Raw genomic sequence first — 23,146 nt, 5'->3', positions numbered from 1 at the left:
GCTATACAAGAAGTGCCCCCTCTACTTTTCTAGACTTCTCTTTCTTAAAGAGAGTATGGTTCAAAGCCTTCAGAGGACCTTCTCTGAGCCCCGCCTACTGGCACACTGGTAGAACTGGCCTCAGGAGGCTTCTGACCAATGTCTTGGCCTACTTGGAGGCAATAGGACCTTTAGGTAGCATCCTGTCCAGTTGGATTTGGCAGCCCTCATTACAAACTGGAGAAATTAGTGAGTCCATATCTATCAAGCGTCTGTGTAGCCCTTGAAGAATAGCAGACTGCGAGGAGAATTTTACCAATGAGAAGTTAGTAATTTTTGTAATAGACAGAGGGGAGATCATTAAATCTGTCAGAGGCCTTGAAGAGCCGTCAAGTCCACATCCCCTGATTTGCATAGGATGTCACCACTTCACCCCTGTTGCTCCACTTCCTCTTTGTGTCTCTAGAGGTATCTATGTCTATCTCTTTCCAAGGAAAAATGGGTTTAAGTAATAATTTTTAAGGCCAGTAATAATTATAATAATTACCATTTATTGAGTACTTTTAATATGTTCCAGGTTAGGCTCTTTACATGTATTGTCTCTTTAAATCATCCTAACAACACTATAAGGTAGATAGTATTATTATCCTCATTTTGCAACTGAGGAAACTTAAGGTTCATAAAGCTTAAGAAAGCCTCAACACGATGGACTCTGACTCCAACCTGGCTCTTTAACCTCTGTGCTATACTCTCTCTTTCAAATTCTAGTTGGAGAAGGAATAATTGAGAAAAAAATTATTATTTAATAGGCCTTGAAGGACCTGTCAGTCAAGATTCACCAATTCATTCTGAAAGCTTTTATTGAACTACTGCCTTTTGCTGGTACTGTGCTAGGCCCTAGCTAGCAGCGAGTAATGAGACAAAAATCTCTGCTGTCAGGGAACTCATGAGACTAGTGGAAAATTTGGACCAGCTAACATTCAGGATGCAGTGTGATAGCTACTATGATGAAGATGTGTGTCAGATGCTATGGGAGCACACGGAAGGGAAACATCTCTGTCTGGAAAGGCAGAGATGGCTCCATACCGTGGATAATGCATGAGCTGAGTCCTGAATGTTAAAGAGAGGAGGATTAATTAAGGTACAGGCTAACCACCTGTAACAAAGAGGATACCATATACAGTGGCTCAAAATAAGATAGAAGTTCATTTATTTGTCATGTAAAAACACAGAGGTGAGTAGTTCAAGACAGGTAGGGTAGCTCTGCCATCCTCAACACTCGGCTTCAATATCTGGGCTTTTTTTTTTTTTTAGATAGCTAATTTTTTTTTATTTCGTTTTTCTCCATTTGCCACCCAGAGGAAAGGGGGAAAAGGACAGAATGGAAGATAGACAACTTCTTTATTAAAAAAAAGAATGATCCAGAAGTTTGCATACAACACTTCCACGTGTATTCTATTGTTTAAAACAATTCCATGGCCTTATCTAGCTGCGCAGGAGGCTAGGAAATGTAGGCATGGGGGCCCACGTGAAACCCAGTGACTACTATAGCAAAGTAAGAAGGGGAAGATAGATACTGGGAAGCATTTAGCAGCCTTTTCAATACGGGGAAAAAGTGTTCTAGGCACAGAGAACTCTCGATACACATGTAAAGAACCGTAGTAATTCTGTGTGGCTATAGTATTTTTATTATTATTTTTTTTATAGTATAGGGTGAATTTAGGGGAATAGTGGAAGATGAGACTGGAGATTGCAGGCAGTGGCCAGATCATGGAGCACCTTGTATGCTAACAAAGGAGTTTGAACTTTGTCCTGAAGACGACAAGGAGTCACAAATATTTTAAGCAGGGGAGTAACAATTAAATTTTGAGTTTAGAAAGATCCCTCTATTTGCATTATGGTAGATGGATTAAAGGAAGGAGTGACCGAACTGGACACATAGAGAACAGTTAAGAGACTATTGTAGTATTCATAGAGAGACATGATGAGGCCCTGAACTAAGGAAGTGGGAGTGAGCAGAGGGGATGGATTAGAGAAACATTAAGGAAGTGTAACTGATAGAGCTTCATGACTAAATAGATATGTGATATGAGGGAGAAGGAGGATGCTAGAATAATAATGCCTAGATTTCTGGCTTGGACATTAGCATTGTTTTAAGGGATAAACAATTATAAGGGGAGAATTAAATGTTTCATTTTAGAAATGTTGAGTTTGAAATATCTATATCCAGGTGGTGATATTGAGCAGGTAATTAGATATATTGGTATAGAAATCAGAGAAGTCTGGTAATGCAAGCCATGAGGGGGGATGAAACTACCCAGAGAGGGAATGAGTCTAGATTAGTGATTTTCCATTGCTCCCATCACCTACGTCATTATATCTGAGGTCTATGACACTTTCCTATTAATAACAATGGTTCACCATGGCAGTGTTTCTCAATCACTCAATGAAGTGAGGTCAGGATGGGCACATTTTGCCCCTTGGATGAGAATCACTGTAGTAGACGAGATCATTAGAAAGCTGAGGACGCAATATTGGAGAAAATCAACATTTAGGAGGACCCAGTGAAAGAGACTGGGCAGTCTTCAGAGAGGTAGGGGTGTGGCCATTCAGAGAGGTAAAGGGTGAGGCATTTACAGAGCAGGAATGGACAACTGTGTCAAATACTGGAGCCAAGTCAAAGTGAGGATTGAAATATGCCCAATGGATTTGGCAATTAGGAGGTTAGTGGTAAGAGGTTAGTGGTAATAGGTTAGTGCGAAAGCAGTTAAAGAAGAGTGGTGTGGGCAGAGACTAGGTTGAGGAGCAAATGAGGGGTGAGGAAATGGAGGTCAAACTTCCTTGGGAAGTGAAGAAGATAAGGAGTGTGATGGGGGGTAGAGGGGTTGGGTATTCAAACAGGAGAGACTTGAGTTTGTTTAAATGCTTTTGAGAAAAGTAGTGTGAGAGAGGAGTGATTGATGGAGGAAGGTCCCTGAGGATCCAGGAAGAGATGGGATGGGATCCAGAGCATACTCCTTAGATCAAAATGGGGGAGGAAATAAGATGAGTTTATAAGTGTGGATGCCAATGATGTCCAGTGATGTTCCCAGTGTGCTTACAGCAAGTTGAAGAACTTGACTTCTAATAACCTCCCTTTTCTCTCAAGTATCAGTTGAGGCCATCTGAAAAGTGGGGGGTTGCCTACAATCTGATGTATCACAAATGTCTCAGCAAGGGTGACAGCTAAATGGGCAAGAGGAAATAACAGATGATGAGCCTGTGTCTAATAATAACAGTCACTTTGGTGCAATCAGAAAAGATTGTTGGATTAATGAATGAATAAATGATTGAATGGATGAATGGATGGGTGGGTGGCTATTACTAAACACACTAAATTGGTATTCTGTTTTCCTCCATTTGAGTTTACCAAAATGTTTGTAGAAATTCAGTTCAGAATGAAAATTTCTCATATCCCATGTGTATTTATTAATTATATTCTTATTTGCCATTCTTGTTCATTTTTCTACCAGAGTTTCTCAACCTTTACACTATTGGCACTTGGCACTGGATAGTTCTTTGTGTGGGGGCTGTCCTGTGCATTGTAAAATGTTAAGCAGCACCCTTGGCCTATCCCTATTAGATGTCAGTGGCAACAACCCCCTCCCCCAGTTGTGACAATCAATAATGTCTATAGACATTGCCAAATGCCCCTGTGGGACAAAGTTGCCCCTAGTTGAGAAGTAGTGTTCTAGATCAAATGGAAAGGCACTGGAGAGAGGGAAGGGCGATTTATGTTAGACAAGTACTGTCTCAGTTGATCATCACAACTGTACTTGAAGGTAGGTATGATCCCTCTTTGGTAGGTGAGAAAATTGAGGCTCAGAGAGGTCAAGTGACTTACCTAAAATAGACACAGGTCATAAGCGATAGAGCTGGAATTTGAGCTCAGGTTCATTGGATTCCTAAATTTAAGCTCTTTCTTAAACAAACAAAAAAAAAATTTTTAAGTGTTTTCAGAGGCTTTTCTACCATTCTATTTTTTATTATATTTTTAAAAATGGAAAACTAAAATTCGGTACAAAATTTAAGTAACATAGAAGTGTATTTCTATATGTATTTAGTGTATGCATTTATAAGCCTACACAACGCAAATGCACACACATATTCACGTAGCTATTTTTGTATAATGGGATCATACCATACATACTGGTCTGTAAGCTGCTTTAAAATACTTAATCTTTCCACATCAACTCAGAAAAATTTATATCGCTCCTTTATAACAGCTGCACAGTATTCCTCAGTGGATAAACCACAGTAGACGTGGTAGACGTTTATATGGCTTTTTGTTTTTATGGCTTTTTTTAAAAGAATGATGCATTACCTAAAAATGGCACAGGTCCTAAGTGATAGAGCTGGAATTTGAACTTAGGTGTGATCTTAAGGAGAAAGTTCTCATTCTTTCTCCATTAACTATGATGTTTGCTGTGGATTTTTCATAAATACCCTTTATCACATTGAGGAATTTCCTTTCTATTCCTGGTTTGAGCGTTTTTGTCATGAAAGTGTGTTAGATTTTCTCAGATGCCTTTCTGCATTGATTGAGATGATCATGTGGTTCTTTTCCTTTGTTCTATTAGTGTGGTGTATTATATTGATTGATTTTCTAAGGTTGAACCACCCTTACATTCATGGCCTAAATCCCACTCAATTGTGGTGTATAATCCTTTTAATATGCTGTTAGATTCTCTGTGCTAGTATTTTGTTGAGGATTTTTGCATCTGTATTCATAAGGGATATTGATCTGCAGTTTTCTTGTGATTGTCTACCTTTGGTATCGGGGTACTGCTAGCCTGAAAGAATGAGGAGGGAAGTACTTCCTATCTTTCTATTTTTGGAAAAATTTAAGAAGGGTTGGTGTCACTTCTATAAATGTTTGGTTAGAATTCCCAGGTGAAGCCATCTGGTTCAGGACTTTTCTTTGTTGGGAGGTTTTTAATTACTGAGTCAATCTCTTCACTTGTTATGGGTCTGTTAAGATCTTCTGTTTCTTCTTGTGGTCAATGTAGGTAGTTTGTGTGCTTCTGGGAACTTGTCCATTTTATCTAAGTTGTCTGAACTGTTGGCATACAATTGTTCATAGTATTCTCTTATGATCTTTTTCATTTCTGTAGGGCCAGTTGTAATGTCCCTACTTTTATTTCTGATTTTGGTTATTTGCATCTTCTCACACTTAGTTTTTGTCAGCCTACCTATAAATGTGTCAATTTTATTGATCTTTTCAAAAAAACAGCATCTGGTTTCATCCATTCTCTGTATTGTTTTTCTATTTTTTATTTCATTTATTTTTGCTCTGATCTTGGTTTTTCCTTCCTCCTGAAGGCTTTGACTTGTTGCTCTTCTTTTTCAAGTTCTTCAAGTTGTAATCGTAAGCCATTGTTTTGAGATCTTCCTTCTTTTTTAATGTAAACAATTTAAAGCTATAAATTTCCCTCTAAGCACTGCCTAAGGAGCCCTAGTGGCACAGTGGTTAAGCACTCAGCTGGTAACTGAAAGGTTGATGGTTCGAACCCACCAGCGGCTCTATGGAAGAAAGATATGGCAATCTGCTTCCTTAAAGAGTTACAGCCTTGGAAACCCTATGGGGCAATTCTACTCTGTCCTACAGGGTCATTATGAGTCAAAATCGACTCACTGGCAATGAGTAAGCACCGCCTTCACTGTGTCCCATAAGTTTTGGTATGTCATGCTCTCATTTTCATTTGACTCAATGTTTTCTGATTTCTCTCAATTTCTTCCTTGACTCATTGGTTGTTTAATAGTATGTTTTTTGTTTTTGTTTAATCTCCACATACTTGTGTGTTTTTTTTTTCCTTCTATGATTAATTTCTAGTTTCATTCTATTGTGGTTGGAAAAGATACGTTGTATGATTTCAGTCCTTTTAAATTTATGGAGGTTGTGTGTGTGTGTGTGATTAACATATGATCTAACTTGGAGAATGATCCATGTGCACACTGAAGAATGTGTATTGTGCTGTTGTTGGTTGAAGTGTTCTATATATGTCTGTTAGGTCTAGAATATGTTGTTGTTAGGTGCTATTGAGTCAGTTCCAACTCATAGCGATGCTATGTAAAACAGAAAGAAACACGGCCTGGTCCTGTGCCATACTCACAGTCGGTGCTAGGTTTCAGCCCATTGTTGCAGCCACTGTGTCAATCCATCTCACTGAGGATCTTCCTCTTTTGTGCTGACCCTCTAAAGGTATGATGTCCTTCTCCAGGGACTGGTCCCTCCTGATAACGTGTGCAAAGTATGTGAGATGAAGTCTTGTCATCCTCGCTTCCAAGGAGTAGCACTCTGGCTGTACTTCTTCCAAGACAGTCTTGTTCATTCTTCTGGCAGTCCATGGTGTATTGAACACCATAATTCAAAGGCATTGATTCTTCTTTGGTCTCATAGCTTTCTGTCCCTAATTCCTTCCAATACTGCCAGAATTTGTGTTTAGTTGATTTTTTTGTAGTGAACCCATTTTGATTTCCTTTCCTTTTGCATATTTTTTTTTGATCTTCTCTTTGTGGTTACCATGAGGATTTTATTTAACATCTTACATTTATAGCTCTCTGGTTTAAATCGATACCTATCTAACTTTAGTAGAATACAAAACTTTATTCCTATACCGCTCCTCCCCTTCCCCCATTTATATTGTTACCACCTATTACATCTTTATGCATCATGTGCCCAATAACATAAATGTCTGCTTTTTTAATGCTTTTGTCATTGTAAAGAATGAAGGACATATCAACTGGAATACCGACCAAAAATACCTTAAAATGTTTTCTTATACGTGCCGGTGCAATTATGTTTAATGGAGATCTTTTTTCTATGTATGGCTTTGAGTTACTGTCTAGTGTCTTTTCTTTCTCATCTGAAGGACTGTCTTTAGTATTTCTTGTAAGGCAGGTTGTGATGGTTAAGGCTGTGTGTCAATTTGGCTGGGCCATGATTCATATGGATGTAGTTTGGCAGCTATGTAATGATGTAATCACCTCCATTATGAGATGGGATGTAAGGTAATCACCTCCATGATAAGATCTGCTATGATCAGCCAGTCAGTTGAAATGGAGTTTCCATGGGAGTGTGACCTGCGTCCAATATATGTGGTCTTTCTGGCAAAGCTCCCTGGCTTTTGCTTACTCTGGATCCTGCATCTGGCTCATCATCCAACCTCTGGTTCTTGGAACTTGAGCTGGCAGCTTCCCTGCTGATTTTGGGATTCATCAGCCTCTGCAGCCTGTGAGCCAGTGGCCTGCCATCTTTCTTGCTGATCTTGAGATTTGTCGGCCTCAGCAGCCTATGAGCCAGTGGCCTGCCGTCTGACCTGCCAATCTTGGGTTCGTCAGCCTGAAGCTACATGAGTCAGAAGCCTCCAGCCTGACCCATGGACCTGGGATTTTCCAGCCTCTACAACCGTGTGAGCCATTTCCTTGATATAAATCTTTCTCCTCTCTCCCTACCTCTCTCTCTCTTTCTCTGTCTATATATATATATGTGTGTGTGTGTGTACACGCTTCACTGGTTTTGCTTCTCTAGAGAACCCAGCCTAAGACACAGTTCAAGTGGTTAAAAACTGTCTGAGCTTTTGTTTATCTGGGAATGTCTTCATTTTGCCCTCATACTTGAAGGACAGTTTTATCAGATTTAATAATCTTGGTTGACAGTTCTTTTCTTTCAGCACTTTAAATATGTCATTTTATTTCCTTCTGACCTCCAGAGTTGCTGAGAAGAAGTCAACACTTAATATTATTGAGGATACTTTGTATGTGACTGTTCATTTCTCTCTTGCTGCTTTCAGTATTATCTCTTTATGTTTAGTTTTTGAGAGCTTGATTATAATGTGTCCCAGTGTGGATCTCTCTAGGTGTATGCTACCGGGAGTTCATTGAGCTTCTTGAATTTTTATATTCATCTCCTTCATCAGATTTGCAAAATTTTCTGTCATTATTTCTTCAAATATTATTTCTGTCTTTCTCTTCTCCTGTGATTCCCATGATGTATACATTAGTTCACTTGATGGTGTTCCACAGTTCCATTACGCTATGCTTCTGCAGTTGTGATCCTCTTCTCTTATTGCTCTTTAGACTCAATAATGTATATTGCCTTATCCTATAGTTTGCTCAAATTTACCATTAAGTCCTTCCAACGAGTTTCTAATTTCAGTCATTGTATTTTTCGGCTCCAGTATTTCCGTTTGGTTTCTTTTTATTGTGTTTATCTCTTTATTTATATTCTTGTTTTATTCATGCATCATTTTCCTGATTTCTTTTAGTTCTTAGTCTGTGTTTTCCTTTAATTTTTTGAGAATGTTTAATACTTTTGTTGGGTACAGGTTTCTAGTCACTTTTCTTTGTGCTTGTGTGAGAAGGTCAGGATCTTAGATCTGCTCATGACACCATCTTCACAGAAACCGCTGTCATTGTAGTTTTAATTTACATTGCCCTAATGACTAACAGTGTTGAACATCTTTTCATGTGCTTATTTGTCATCCATATGTCTTTTCTAGTGAAATATTTGTTCAAATCTTTTGCCTAATTTTTTTTAACTGGGTTATTTATTTTCTTATTATTGAGTTTTCGGAGTTCTTTATATGTTCATAGGTCCTTTATCAGATACAGGCATATCTCATTTTATTGCACTTCACATTATTGTACTTCACGGTATATTGTGTTTTTTACAAATTGAAGTTTTGTGGCAACCCTGCATTGAGCAAGACTGTTGGCACCATTTTTCCAGTAGCATGTTCTCGCTTCATGTCTTTGGGTCACATTTTGGTAATTCTCGGAATATTTCAACTTTTTCATTATTACTGTATCTGTTATGGTGACCTGTGATCATTGATCTTTGATGTTACTGTTGTAATTGTTTTGGGGATGCCACAAACCATGCCAATATAAGATGACAAACTTAATAAATGTTATGTGCATTCTTACTGCTCCACCAGGTGGCTGTTCTCCCATCTCTCTCCCTCTCCTCAGGCCCCCCATTCCCTGAGACATGACAATATTGACAATATCGGGCCAATTAATATCCTACAATGGCCTGTAAGTGTTCAAATGAAAGGAAGAGTCATACATCTCTCACTATAAATCAAAAGCTAGAAATGATTAAGCTTAGTGAGGAAGGCATGTCGAAAGCTGAGATAGGCCAAAAGTTAGTCCTCTTGCTCCAAACCATTAGCCAAGTTGTGAATGCAAGGGAAAAGTTTTTGAAGGAAAGTAAAAGCACTACTCCAGTGAACACCCAAATGATAAGAAAGCAAAACAGCCTTATTGCTGATATGGAGAAAGTTTTAGTGGTCTGGATAGAAGATCAAATCAGCCACAACATCCTCTTAAGCCAAAGCCTAATCCAGAGCAAGGCCCTAACTCTCTTCAATTCTATGAATGCTGAGAAAGGCGAAGAAGCTGCAGAAGAAAAGTTTGAAGCTAGCAGAGGTTGGTTCATGAGGTTTAAGAAAAGAAGCCATATACATAACATAAAAGTGCAAGGTGAACTCTTATTCAACATTGTGCTGGAGGTCCTAGCCAGAGCAATTAGGATAGATAAAGAAATAAAGGGCGTCCAGATTGGTAAGGAAGAAGTAAAAGTATCTCTATTTGCAGATGACATGATCTTATACACAGAAAACCCTAAAGAATCCTCAAGAAAATTACTGAAACTAATAGAAGAGTTCAGCAGAGTAACAGAATACAAGATAATCATACAAAAATTAGTTGGATGCCTCTACACCAACAAAAAAAAACATCAAAAAGGAAATCACCAAATCAATACTGTTTACAGTAGCCTCCAAGAAGATAAAATACTTAGGAATAAATCATACCAGAGATGCAAAAGACCTATACAAAGAAAACCACAAGACACTACTGCAAGAAACCAAGAGAGACCTGCGTAAGTGGGAAAACATACCTTGCTCATGGATAGGAAGACTTAACATTGTAAAAATGTCTGTTCTACCAAAAGCGATCTATAGATACAATGCAATTTCAATCCAAATTCCAATGACATTTTTTAATGAGAGGAGAAACAAATCACCAACTTCATATGTAAGGGAAAGAGGCCCCTGATAAGTAAAGCATTACTGAAAAACAAGAACAAAGTGGGAGACCTCACTCTACCTGATTTTAGAACCTATTATACTGCCACAGTAGTCAAAACAGCCTGGTACTCATACAACAATAGATACATAGACCAATAGAACAGAATTGAGAATCCAGACATAAATCCATCCACATATGAGCAGTTGATTTTTGACAAAGGCCCAAAGTCAGTTAAATGGGGAAAAGACCGTCTCTTTAACAAATGGTGCTGGCATAAGTGGATATCTATCTGCAAAAAAATGAACAAGACCCATACCTCATACCATGCACAAAAACTAACTCCAAATGGATTAAAGACCTAAATATAAAATCTAAAATGATAAAGACATGGAAGAAAAAATAGGGACAATGCTAGGAGCCCTAATACATGGCATAAACAGTATACAAAACATTCCTAACAATGCAGAAGAGAAACTAGATAACTTGGAGCTCCTAAAAATCAAACACCTATGCTCATTGAAAGACTTCACCAAAAGAGTAAAAAGATTACCCTGCAGACTGGGAAAAAGTTTTTAGCTATGACATTTCTGATCAGCATCTGATCTCTAAAATCTACATGATACTGCAAAAACTCAACTACAAAAAGACAACCCAATTAAAAAATGGGTAAAGGATATGAACAGGCACTTCACCAAAGAAGACATTCAGACAGCTAACAGATACATGAGGAAATGCTCATGATCATTAGCCATTGGAGAAATGCAAATCAAAACTAAAATGAAATTCTATCTCACTCCAACAAGGCTGGCATGAATCCAAAAAACAGAAAATAATAAATGTTGGAGAGGCTGTGGAGAGACTGGAACACTTATACACTGCTGGTGGGAATGTAAAATGGTACAACCACTTAGAAAAATGATTTGGCACTTCCTTGAAAAGCTAGAAATATCACTTGAAGCTCAATAAAAATTAATAAAAAAAAGAAAAAAAAAGCTAGAAATAGAACTACCATATGATCCAGCAATCCCACTCCTTGGAATATATCCTGGAGGAATAAGAGCCTTTACAAGAACAGATATATGCACATCCATGTTCATTGCAGCACTGTTTACAACAGCAAAAAGATGGAAGCAACCAAGGTGCCCATCAACGGATGAATGGATAAATAAATTATGGTATATTCCTATAATGGAATACTATGTAATGATTAAGAACAACAATGAATCTATGAAACATTTCATAACATGGAGGAACCTGGAAGGCATTATGCTGGCGAAATTAGTTGCAAAAGGACAAATATTGTTTGAGACCACTATTATAGGAACTCGAGAAATAGTTTAAACAGAGAAGAAAATATTCATTGATGGTTATGAGAGTGGGGAGGGAGGGAGGGAGGAAGAGGGATTTTCACTAGTTTGATAGTAGATAAGAACTATTTTAGGTGAAGGGAAAGCCAACACACAATACAGGAGAGGTCGGCACAACCGGATTAAACCAAAACCAAAGCAGTTTCCTGAATAAACTGAATGCTTTGAAGGTCAATGTAGCAGGGTTGGGGATTTGGGGACCATGGTTTCAGGGGGCATCTAGGTCAATTGGCATAATAAAATCTATGAAGAAAACATTCTACATCCCACTTTGGAGAGTGGCTTCTCGGGTCTTAAATGCTAGCAAGCAGCCATCTAAGATGCATCAATTGATCTCAACCCATGTGGAGCAAAGAAGAATGAAGAACACCAAAGACACAAGGTAATTATGAGCCCGAGAGAGAGAGGGCCACATAAACCAGAGACTTCATCAGCCTGAGACCAGAAGAACTAGATGGTGCCCGGCTACAGCCGATGACTGCCCTGACAGGGAACACAACAGAGAGCCCCTGAGGGTGCAGGAGAGCAGTGGGATGCAGACCCCAAATTCTTGTAAAAAGACCAGACTTAATGGTCTGACTGATACTAGAAGGACCCTGGAGATCATGGTCCCCAGACCTTCTGTGAGCCCAAGACAGGAACCACTCCCAAAGCCAACTCTTCAGTCAGGGATTGGACTGGACTATGAGATAGAAAATGATACTGGTGAAGAGTGAGCTTCTTGCATCAAGTAGACATATGTGACTTTACGGTTATCTCCTTTCTGGAGGGGAGATGAGAGGGCAGAGGGGGCCAGAAGCTGGCCGAATGGACACGAAAAGAGTGGAGGGAAGGAGTGTGCTGTCTCATTAGGGGGAGAGCATCTAGGAGTATATAGCAAGGTGTATATAAATTTTTTTATATCAAAATTTGTAAACTTTTGCTTAAAGCACAATAAAAATTTGTAAACTTTCGCTTAAAGCACAATAAAAATTTGTAAACTTTCACTTACTTAACGCACAGTAAAAATATTTTTTTAAAAAGTGCAAGGTGAAATAGCAAGTTCTGAAGTAGAAGCTGCAGCAAGTTGTCCAGAAGATCTAGCTAAGATAATTGATGAAGGTGGCTACACTAAACAACAGATTTGCAATGTAGACAAAACAGCTTTATATTGGAAGAAAATGCCATCTAGGACGTTCCTAACTAGAGAGGAGAAGTCAATGTCTGGCTTCAAAGCTTCAAAGGGCAGGCTGATTCTCTCATTAGGGACTAATGTAACTGGTGACTTTAAGTTGAAACCAATATTTGCCATTCTGAAGATTCTAGACCCCTTAAGAATTATGCAAAATCTACTCTGCTGTGCTCTATAAATGGAACAACAAAGCCTGGATGATGGCATATCTGTTTATGGCATGGTTTATTGAATATTTAAGCCCACTCTTGAGAACCTACTCCTCAGAAATAAAGATTCCTTTCAAAATATTACTGCTCATTGACAATGCACCTGGTCACCCAAGAGCTCTGATGGAGATGTAAAAGGAAATTAACATTGTTTTCATGATTGCTAACATAAGATCCATTGTGCAGCGCATGGATCTTGGAGTAATTTTGATTTTCAAGTCTTATTATTTAAGAAATACATCTCACTAGGCTATAGCTACCATAGGTAGTGATTCTTCTGATGGATCTGGGCAAAGTAAATTTAAAACCTGGAAAAAATTCACCATACTAGATCCCATTGACAACGTTCAGGATTCATGGGAAGAGGTCAAAATATCAACATTAACAGGAGTTTGGAAGAAGTTAATTCCAGCTCTCATGGATGACTTTGAAGGGTTCGAGACTGCAGTGAAGGAAGTAACTGCAGATGTGGTAGAAATAGCAAGAGAACTAGCATTAGAAGTGGAACCTGAAGATGGGACTGAATTGCTGCAATCTCATGATAAAACGGTAGTGGATGAGGAGTTGTTTCTTATGGATGAGCAAAGAAAGTGGTTTCTTGAGATGGAATCTACTCCTGGTGAAGATGCTGTGAACATTGTTGAAATGACAACAGAAGATTTAGAATATTACATAAACTTAGTTGATAAAGCAGTGGCAGGGCTTCAGAAGACTGCAATTTTGAAAGAAGTTCTATTGTGGGTAAAATGCTCTCAAACAGCATCACATGCTACAAAGAAATTTTTCATGAAAGGAAGAGTCAGTCGTGGCAAACCTCATTATTGTATTATTTTAAGAAATTGTCACAGCCACCCTAACCTTCAGCAGCCACCAACCCGATCAGTCAGCAGCCATTGACATCGAGGCAAGACCCTCCATCAGCAAAAAGATTACGACTAGCTGAAGGCTCAGATGATGGTTAGCACTTTTTAAGCAATAAAGTAATTTTTAATTAAGGTTTGTACATTGTTTTTTTAGACATAATGCTATTGCACACTTAATAGACTACAGTATAGTGTAAACATAACTTTTATATATGCACTGGGAAACCAAAAAAATTCACGTGACTTGCTTTATTGCAATATTTGCTTTATTGCGGTGGCCTGAAACTGAACGCACAGCATATATGAGGCATGCCTGTATATGATTTGCAAATATTTTATCCTGGCGTATGGCTTGTTTTTCTTTTCATTCTCTTAATAGTGTCTTTTAGAAGTGCACAAGTATTTAAATTCGATGAAGTCCAGTTTATTGATCTTTTGTTTTTCTCTTATGAGTCATGCTTTTGGTATCATATCTAAGAAATCTTTGCCTATCCCATTGTCACAAAGATATTCTCCTAGTTTTTATAGCTTAACTTTTACATTTAGGTATGTGATCCATTTTGAGATAATTCTTGTATATGGTAAAAGATATAGATTGAAGTTCATTTTTGCATATGAATGCCCCATTGTTTCAGCACCTTTTGCTGTCAAGACAGACTATCCTTTCCTCACTGAATTATCTTTATGCCTGTGAAAAAATCGGTTGTCTATATGTTTCTTTATACATATCTATCTAGAACTTTCTATTCTATTCCATTGATATGTTTATCTATCTTGAAGCTAATACCACACTGTCTTGATTATTGTAGCTTTATAATAAGTCTTGAAATCTGGTAGTGTTAGCCTCCCAAATTTGTTCTTTTTCAAGATTGTTGTCTTAGGCTGGGTTCTCTAGAGAAGCAAAACCAGTAAAGCACATATATATATAAAGAAGGATTTGAATCAAGAAAATGGCTCATATGATTTTTAAAGGCTGTAAGTCCCAAGTCCATGAAGCAGGAAGGAGAATTCTCCTGATTCACGTAGCTGCAGGGGCTGGCAAACCCAAGAACAGCAGGCCGGAGAGCAGCGCTGCCATAGGCTGTGAAGATCGATGATCGGCAGGCAAAACCACTGGCAAGCTGCTAGCCCAAGTCCCAAGAACCATAGGTCAGATGAACAGGAGCCAGCTGCAGGATCTAGAACAAGCAAAAGCCCTGGTAAGGCGAGCAGAAAGTGAGTAGGTGAAGGAGGGCAGGGAGATGAAGGCTGAGGGGGGTGATGAGCTGCCACGGGCCCCACCCCTTCTGGTACCACTCAGTGGATTTCATCATGGGGATGATAACGCATCAAATTTCAACAGGGAAGTGATCACATTATACAGCTGCCAAAATACTGAGAATCATGGCCTGGCCAAATTCACAAAAAATCTTAACCATCACAGTTGTTTTTGGCTATTCCAGGTCCCTTGTGTTTCCCTATTGATTTTAGAATCAGCTTGTCAATTTCTACATAAAAGCTTGCTGGTGTCAGGATTGTGTTCAATCTGCGTGTCGATTTGGGAAAATTTACATCTTAACAATATTGAGCCTTTCTACCAGTGAACAAAATATGTCTTTCTGTTTATCTAGGTTTTCTTAATTTCTCTCAGCAGTATTTTAAACTTTTTTAATGTACACGTTTGCGTGCCTTTTGTCTGATTTATTTCCTAAGTATTTCATATTTCTGTGCTATTTTAAATGGTTTTATATTTTTATTTCCAATGTTTTTTTAATTGTGTATGGAAATAGAACTAATTTTTATATATTGATTTTATAGTCTATAACCTTGCTAAAATCACTAATTTCAGTAGTTGTTTTGTAGATTTCATCAGATTTTCTACATAGATGATTGTGTTGCCTATGAATAAAGACACTTTTACTTCTTCCTTTTCCAATCTGGATGCCTTCTATTTCTCTTGTTCTCCACATTGGATTGACTAGAACTTCCATTACAAGTTGAATAGAAGTAGTGAACAGAAATCCTTGTTTTGTTCCTGATCTTAAGGAGAACCATTAAATCTTTCACCATCAAAGTATCAAGCAGCATATTTCATAGGTGCTTTTTATCAGGTATGGAAGTTTCATTCATTCCTAGTTTGCTTGGAGTTTTTATGAGGAATGGATGTTGGATTTTGTCAAATATTTTTTTTTTGTTTATTGAGGTGAAAATATCGTTTTCTGTTTATGCTGTTAATATGATAAATTACATTGATTCATTTTCAAATGTTGAAGCAATCTTGTATTCCTGGAATAAGCTTCACTTGGCCTTTATGTATTACTCTTTTTTATATATTGTTTGATTTGCTTTACTAATATTTAATTTAGAATTTTTGAGTTGATGTTTGTGAGGGATATTGATCTATAGTTTTCATGTAATATCTTTGTCTGGTCTTAGTATCAAGTAATCAAGTAGTGTTCTGAAGTGACCTCCTCTTCTCTATTTCCTGGAGGCGTCTGTAAAGGATTGGTGTTAATGCTTCCCTAAATATTTGGTATAATTCACTGGTGAAGCCATTTGGGCCTGGAACTTTCTTGCTGGAAAATTTCCACCTACAATTTCAATTTCCTTAATAGATATAGGGGTATTCAGGTGATATGTTTTTAGTTTTGAGTGAGCTTTGCTAGTTTGTGCCTTTTAAGGAATTTGTCCATTTCACATAAGTTGTCAAATAATTCGGCATAAAGTTGTTCATAGTATTCCCTTTTTATCCTCTTAATATCTGTAGAATCTGTAGTGATGTTACCTCTCATTTCTGGTATTGGTAATTAGCGTCTTCCGTCTGACTTTCAGAAATGCTAGTGGTGTTAAACGCTATGGCTGCTAACCAAGAGGTTGGCAGTTCAAATCCACCAGGCACTCCTTGGAAACTCTATGGGGCAGTTCTGCTCTGTCCTATAGGGACACCATGAGTCGGAATCGACTCGATGGCAATGCGTTTGTTTTTTCTTTATCTCACTTTCTGATAAGTTTGCCTAGACGTTTAGCAATTTTTTTATATTTTATCAAAAATCTGGTTTTTGTTTCATTGATTTTCTTTATTGTGCTTCTGTTTCAGTTTTATTGATTTCCACTCTAATTTTTATTATTTCATTTCTTCTTCTTACTTTGGGTTTAATTTGCTCTTCTTTTATTTTCTCAATGTGGAAATCAGAGGTGATTTCCATGATTTCCATGAGGTGAGGCCTTCCGGGTTATTGTATCTAAAATTTGACACTCTTCTGTCTATCCAATGCTTTTCTCATGTGAGACCTTGCTTCTTTTCTAAGTTAGGTGTTAGTGCTGTAAATTTCTCCCTATATACTGCTTTAGAGGCACCCCACAAATTCTAATAGGTAGTGTTTTCATGCTCATTTAGCTTAAAATACATTTTGATTTCCCTTTTTGTTTTCTTCTTTGACCCATGGGCTATTTAAAAAGTTATTTATGGTAATTTTTGATTGGGTGCAAGACATTGTGAATTTTACCTTCTTGAGTGTTGGCGATTTTTATACTTCTATAAATAATATCCTTGAGCTTTCTTCTGGATGCAGTTAAGTTGCTGAAAACCAGCTTGATGCTTTAAAGTCTTTCTTTTAAATTTTGTTAAGGCAGAAAACAAGCAGTGTTTAGTCTATGGTTAATTTTTCTTCGTTGTTGAGGCAAAGCCCATCTGTGTGCTCCACCCAATGCCCTGTGAATTATTTGATTTTCCATTTTGGTGGATGAGAACAAGAGCTATTCCTGCCCCCCTGTCATATTAGGTAATTGTTCCCTTTATTCCTATCATGTGGTTTTTTTCCTTACACATACATGCTGATAAGTACTCCACTAAAGCGTAAACAGAGACCCCTGCAGGTCACCTGTGCTGTCTCCCTATGTGTGCAGCTATCTCCTCCCCAGTACTTTGCCCTGCAAACTCTAGCTTCCTTGGCTTCCCCATACTCCCAACTCCATCTCCTCAAATTAGGGAGACTTCTGGGCTTCATCTGGGTTCCTCCTCCCTCCACTAAGGCCTGCAAATTCTCTCCAGGTAGTAAGCTGGGACAGTCATCAGACTCACCTCATTTGTTTTCCCTATCACTCTGATTGTTGTCCTTTATTGCCTGATTTTCAGTTCCTTTAAAATCATTGTCACATATATTTACTCCAGTTTTTTTAGTTGCTTTAGGCAGAGGGTATAAAACTAATCCCTGTTGCCCTATCTTGACCGGAAGAAGTAGCTATTGTGTGTTTTCAGTGGAAAATTTGGCCTTCTAGAATCAGAATTTTGATCGTGTTTATCTTTTGACCCAGAAATTCCAGGCACTCTTATAGGTGCTGGAGATATAGCAGAAAAAAAGGCAGATATGTCTTCACGTAGCTTACACTCTATTGTGTAAGACAGACAACAAACAAAATAAATATGTAAAATATATGCTATTTTCAAAAGCACTAAATGCCAAGGAGAAAAAACATCAAACAGGGAGGGGCCTAGGAAGCATTGGATAGACAGAAGAGTGTCAAATTTTAGATACAATAACCTGGAAGGCCTTAATGAAAAGGGCATATTCAAGCTGAATCCTGAAGGAATCAAGAGAGCAAGCTATATGGGTATTTGGAGAGGGCACTCCAGGTAGAATAAACAGCCAATGCAGAGGCACTGATGTGTTTGAAGAATAGCAAAGAATATTTGTAACTACCATAGTGACTGAAAAGATGCTCAAGGGTATTTTGTATATGACTACTAATGGTGGTGGAACCAGGAATCTGACCTAGAACTGTACCACCTCAAAGTTCATCTGCTTGTTGCTATGTCATAGTCTCTCTTCTGTGTGTCATGAAACATGTGCTGCCCTGTGATTGTTTTTGTGTTGTTCTTATCATTGACCAGCCTTTATACAGGCTTGCATTTTGTTCCAAGTTATATAAATTCCAAGATTATCCAGCCTATGTTGACTCATTACTGATAAAATTAGGGTTGATTTAGTTATTCCCACTGGCTAAGCAGTAGTCATCTTCTTCCCTCACCAGGTATGTGTATCTTCCCAAAGTGTGTGTAGTCTGGCTAAAAGGTCAGTCTCCAGATAGAGGAAACTCCTCAAGTACAGATAAAGTACTATATAAAATTTTTAACCACAGCTGCTCCCTCCCTCCTCCAGCACTCTTTATAGCTTCCAAGACACTTTGATTTTGCCTATTTTATTTTAATTTAGTTTTGAATAGGTAATGCACACAGAGTATGAAATTTAACAAGAGCAACAAGATAAGTTTGCCTCCCCCCTTTCCCCAGCCACCCATTACTCCTGCCTTGAGGCAAACAGTCTAACCAGTTTCTTTGGTATCCTTTCAAATATATTGAATGCATGTGTGTATGTGTGCATGTGGGTGTTTTTAGCCTCCTTCCACACCATCACCCTCCACCCATACAAAGCACCTTGACAACCCTTGTCACTTGATTCTCGCTACACACTGTGAGGTAGATGGTAATATCCCCATGTTACAGATGAGAAAGCTGAGGCTCGGAGAAGGGAGATAACTTGCCTAAGGTCCCCCAGACTTAAGTGAAAATCCAGGACTGATGTTGCAGTCTTTTGTCTACATTTTTAACTCCATGCCAGGAAGTGCTAGGCCCTGTGCCTTGAGAATGGTAGGAGATCTCTAAACTTGCTGGTAGCTGGAGTGATTAAGAAAGCCTTCCAATTCCTTTAGTCATATTAGTATTAGTATGGCCAACTCTAGATGTAATCCTGGCAGGCATCACCTGGTAGGTATCATTAAGGAAGTAAAAACTTAATCTTTCTAATTGTTTGCTGCATATCTTCCCCCTCCACAGATCTATTCAGGTCCACCTGAGGAAAGCACTGCACCCCCAGTGCCTCCGCCTCGAGTGACGGCAAGAAGACACAAACCAATCACAATTTCAAAGCGCTTGCTGCGGGAAAGGACAGTTTTCTATACTTCTTCCCTGCATGAAAGTAAAGGTCAGTACTGAGATTACCCTTAGCTTCTGAATGGTAATTAGACACAAGGAAGATCTTGAAGGGCTGAAGTGGGGGAGTAGCCATTTTTCTCCACACAAAAGATCTTTCCTGGCTCTTGGGTTTAAAAGCAGCCAGGGGAAGCAAAATTTGGACCGTCTGTACCCAGGAGGTAATTTGTTCCCAGTCCCTTGGAAGTAGATAGGACAGGAATGAGCTTGGAAAGGAAGCTACCATGATGTCTTAGGAGGCCAGTGGAGGATCCAAGATGTTCTTAGATCTGTGCCCCAATAAATTGAAATGGGTGAGCAAGTTGCTTTCTTAATATTTTACATTCAAATTTGACTAACATAGGTTGAATACCTACTATGTGCCAGGTACTGTACTAGGTGCTAGGTAGAATTAAGTCACAGTCCCTGGCCTCAAAAAGTTTACAAGCTAAAGGGAGAGAGAGATAGGCCAACAAAGAAATGCCATTCAATGGAATAATTTCTAGTATGGAGACTCCATCCATTCTACATGGGCTTCTGCCCCCACTGCTGCATTAGGACTACTCTTGTCAAGGTTACCAGTACTCCCCATATGGCCAAATCAAATGGCCACTCCAGTGTCTTCACTATACTCAGTTTAGCAGCATTTGACACAATTGGCTGACTCCTCCTTCTGGAAACACTTTATTCACTTGGCTTTCAGGAGACCAAATTCTCCTTCGACCTCATTAAACATTCCTGGTCAGTCTCCTTTGCTAGTTTTCCTTCTCTTCCCAACTGCTAAATATTGGATGGTCCCAGAGCTTTTTTCTCCACCCTCTTCTCTGTCTGTGCCTTTTCCTGTGTGATCTCATTCGATATCATGTTTTTAAATATCATTTAAATGTTGAGGATGATTCCCAAATTTATATCGTTAAGACTGATATCACCCTTCTACTCCCAACTCAAATTCCCTGCCCAACAGCACTCCTTGGATTACTTACAGGTATCTCAAATTGACAAAACACAACTCTTGATTCCCTACTCTTTCTCAGTCTGCTCCTCTTCTGGTCTCCCCCATCTAAGTAATTGACAGTACAGGTTACCCAATTGCTAAGGTAAAAAACTTTGGAATCATCCTTGATTCCCCTTTCACCTCACACCTAATCCATCAACAATTCCCATTGCCTCTACATGCAAATTATATGCTATATCCTGCTACTTTCCACTGTTACCTAGATGACTGTACCCCTTGCCATCGAGTCGATTCCAACTTATAGAGACCTTATAGGACAGAGTAGAACTGCGCCATAGAGTTTCCAAGGCTGTAATCTATGGAAGCAGCCCCATCTTTCTCCCACAGAGTGGCTGATGGGTTCGAAACCACAGACCTTTTAGTTAGCAGCCAAGTGCTTAACCACTGCACCACCAGAGCACCCTAGATGACTGTAGTAGCCTCTTAATTGGTATTCTTGCTTTCTTTTTTGCCTATAATCCATTCTCCTCAGCACTCATTAAAATGTGTATCATTTTAAAAATGTAAGTCAGATCATGGCATTTCCCCTGCTCCAAACTTTCAGTGGCTTCTCTTCATATTTGGAATAAAATTGATGTTTTATTCTGCATGATGTGGTCCCAGCTCACCTCTCTGACCTTTATTTTTCATCTTCACTATCTCACTGTCCCTTTTTTCTCTCTGTTCTAACTTCATTGATCTTGCTGTGCCAAACCTACTTAAGGGCCTTTGTATTTGCTATTCTCTTGGCCCTAAACATTCTTCCTCCAGATGTTCAGAAGGCCCACTCCTTCACTCAGGTCATTGCTAAATATTACCTCCTCATGGAGACCCCTGAGTACTCTAGTTAAATAGTTCTTTCTCCTTTCCCAATCACTCCCTATCACTTTACACTGCTTTATTTCATTCATATCACCTTCCATGATTTGTTCACATGTTTAGTATCTGTTTTTCCCATTAGAGTGTAAGATCCATTCCTTTTACATATTGTATATGTTAAGTAAATATTTGTTGAATGAGTGTATAAAGAATAATGAAGAGAAAGGCATCACCCAGCCTTCATTGAGAAGGAGGTGAACTGATATCCGGGGAAGGTGGAACGGAACATGAAATGCCTACTCTGTTGTCCCATAATCTCATATTTTATGGAATAAATTTGTTAAATTTTCCATTCATAATCTCTCCAAATACACATCAGAGAATATAACCTCTAAGCCAGCAGGAACTTTGGTTTAGTTTAGTTTTGTTTTCTTTATACTATATCCCTAGCAGCTAACACAACACCTGTGCAATAAATGAATGAACTAGGTTTTAGGAGACCTGGAGTCTGATTTCAGCTCAGCCACCAGCTTACTAAGTGACTTGGGCCACTCACTTCCTCTCTGTGGGTCTTAGTTTTCCACACTGTGTGATGAGGGCTTTGTGCCAGAACTCCAATGGGGCTACCCAATCTAGATGTCTCTTTTGCTTTTCAATTTTTAATTTTTCAATTTTTTGTTGCAATATAATTCATATAGCCTAAAATTCACCCTTTTAAAATGCATGAGTCAATTGTTTTAGTATATTCTCAGAGTTGTGCAACTATCGCCACTATCTAAGTTTAGAGCATTTTTGTCACCTGAAAAATAAACCCTATACCAATTAGCAGTCACCCCTAATTACTCCCTCTCCTCAACCCCTGGAAATCACTATTCTGCTTTCTGTCTCTATGGATTTGGCTATTATGGACCTTTCATATAAACGAGTCATACAATATGTGGTCTTTTGTGGCTAGCTTCTTTGACTTAGCATAATGTTTTCAAGGTTTATCCATGTAATAGCATGTGTCAGTACTTCATGTCTTGTTATTACCAGATAACACTTCATTGTATGTATGCACCACATTTTTTATTCTTTCATCTGTGGATGGACATTTGGGTTCTTTCCGCTTGTTGGCAATTATGAATAATACTGCTATGAACACTCATGTACAAGTTTTTGTATGGACATATGTTTTCAATTATCTTGAGTCTCTACCTAAAAGTGGAATTGCTGGGTCATATGGTAACCTATGTTTAAACTTTTGAAGCATGGCCAGGCTGTTTTTCAAAGCTGCTGTACCATTTTACTTTCTTAACAGTAATGTATGAGGGTTCCAATTTTTCCACATCCTTACTAATATTTGTTATTGTCCATCTTTTTTATAATTACCATCCTAATGGGTGTGAATTCCTAATCTCATTTAACCTTCATCATTTTCCCATGTGAGATAGGTATGATGATCCCTGTTTTATAGTCAAGTCATTGGAGTCACAGAGACAGTGAGTAGTTTGCCCAATTCACACAGCAACTAAATAATAGAACAGCAATTTGCACCCATACCTATCTACTTTATTACAAAGCTGATTTGTCTACTATAATATTGTACTTCTCATAACCTGTCTGAACACTGTTCTGAGGGATCAACCAATCCTACTCACCACTGTTCTTCCCCAGTAGTATCTCATTCTATTACCCTCAAACTTGTTACTCCTCTTCTATACAGTATCTCAGTGAGTCCTAC

The 23,146-nt window shown here is 38.5% G+C and overlaps 1 protein-coding gene across 2 annotated transcripts in view; it reads left to right on the top strand.

The window, feature by feature from the left end:
* OPHN1 (oligophrenin 1) overlaps positions 1-23,146 on the top strand; it is a 558,532-nt gene that overhangs the window by 488,073 nt on the left and 47,313 nt on the right. For both annotated transcript variants that reach the window (XM_064278400.1, XM_064278398.1), the window contains exon 20: positions 19,476-19,623. In XM_064278400.1, coding sequence (XP_064134470.1) covers positions 19,476-19,623 — 148 coding nt within the window. The remainder of the gene's footprint in view (positions 1-19,475; positions 19,624-23,146) is intronic.

Source organism: Loxodonta africana, chromosome X (assembly GCF_030014295.1).
Source record: "Loxodonta africana isolate mLoxAfr1 chromosome X, mLoxAfr1.hap2, whole genome shotgun sequence".
NCBI lineage: Eukaryota > Metazoa > Chordata > Mammalia > Proboscidea > Elephantidae > Loxodonta > Loxodonta africana.
The sequence above is the reverse complement of the archived record's forward strand: the minus strand, read 5'-3'. Positions and strand labels throughout refer to the sequence as shown.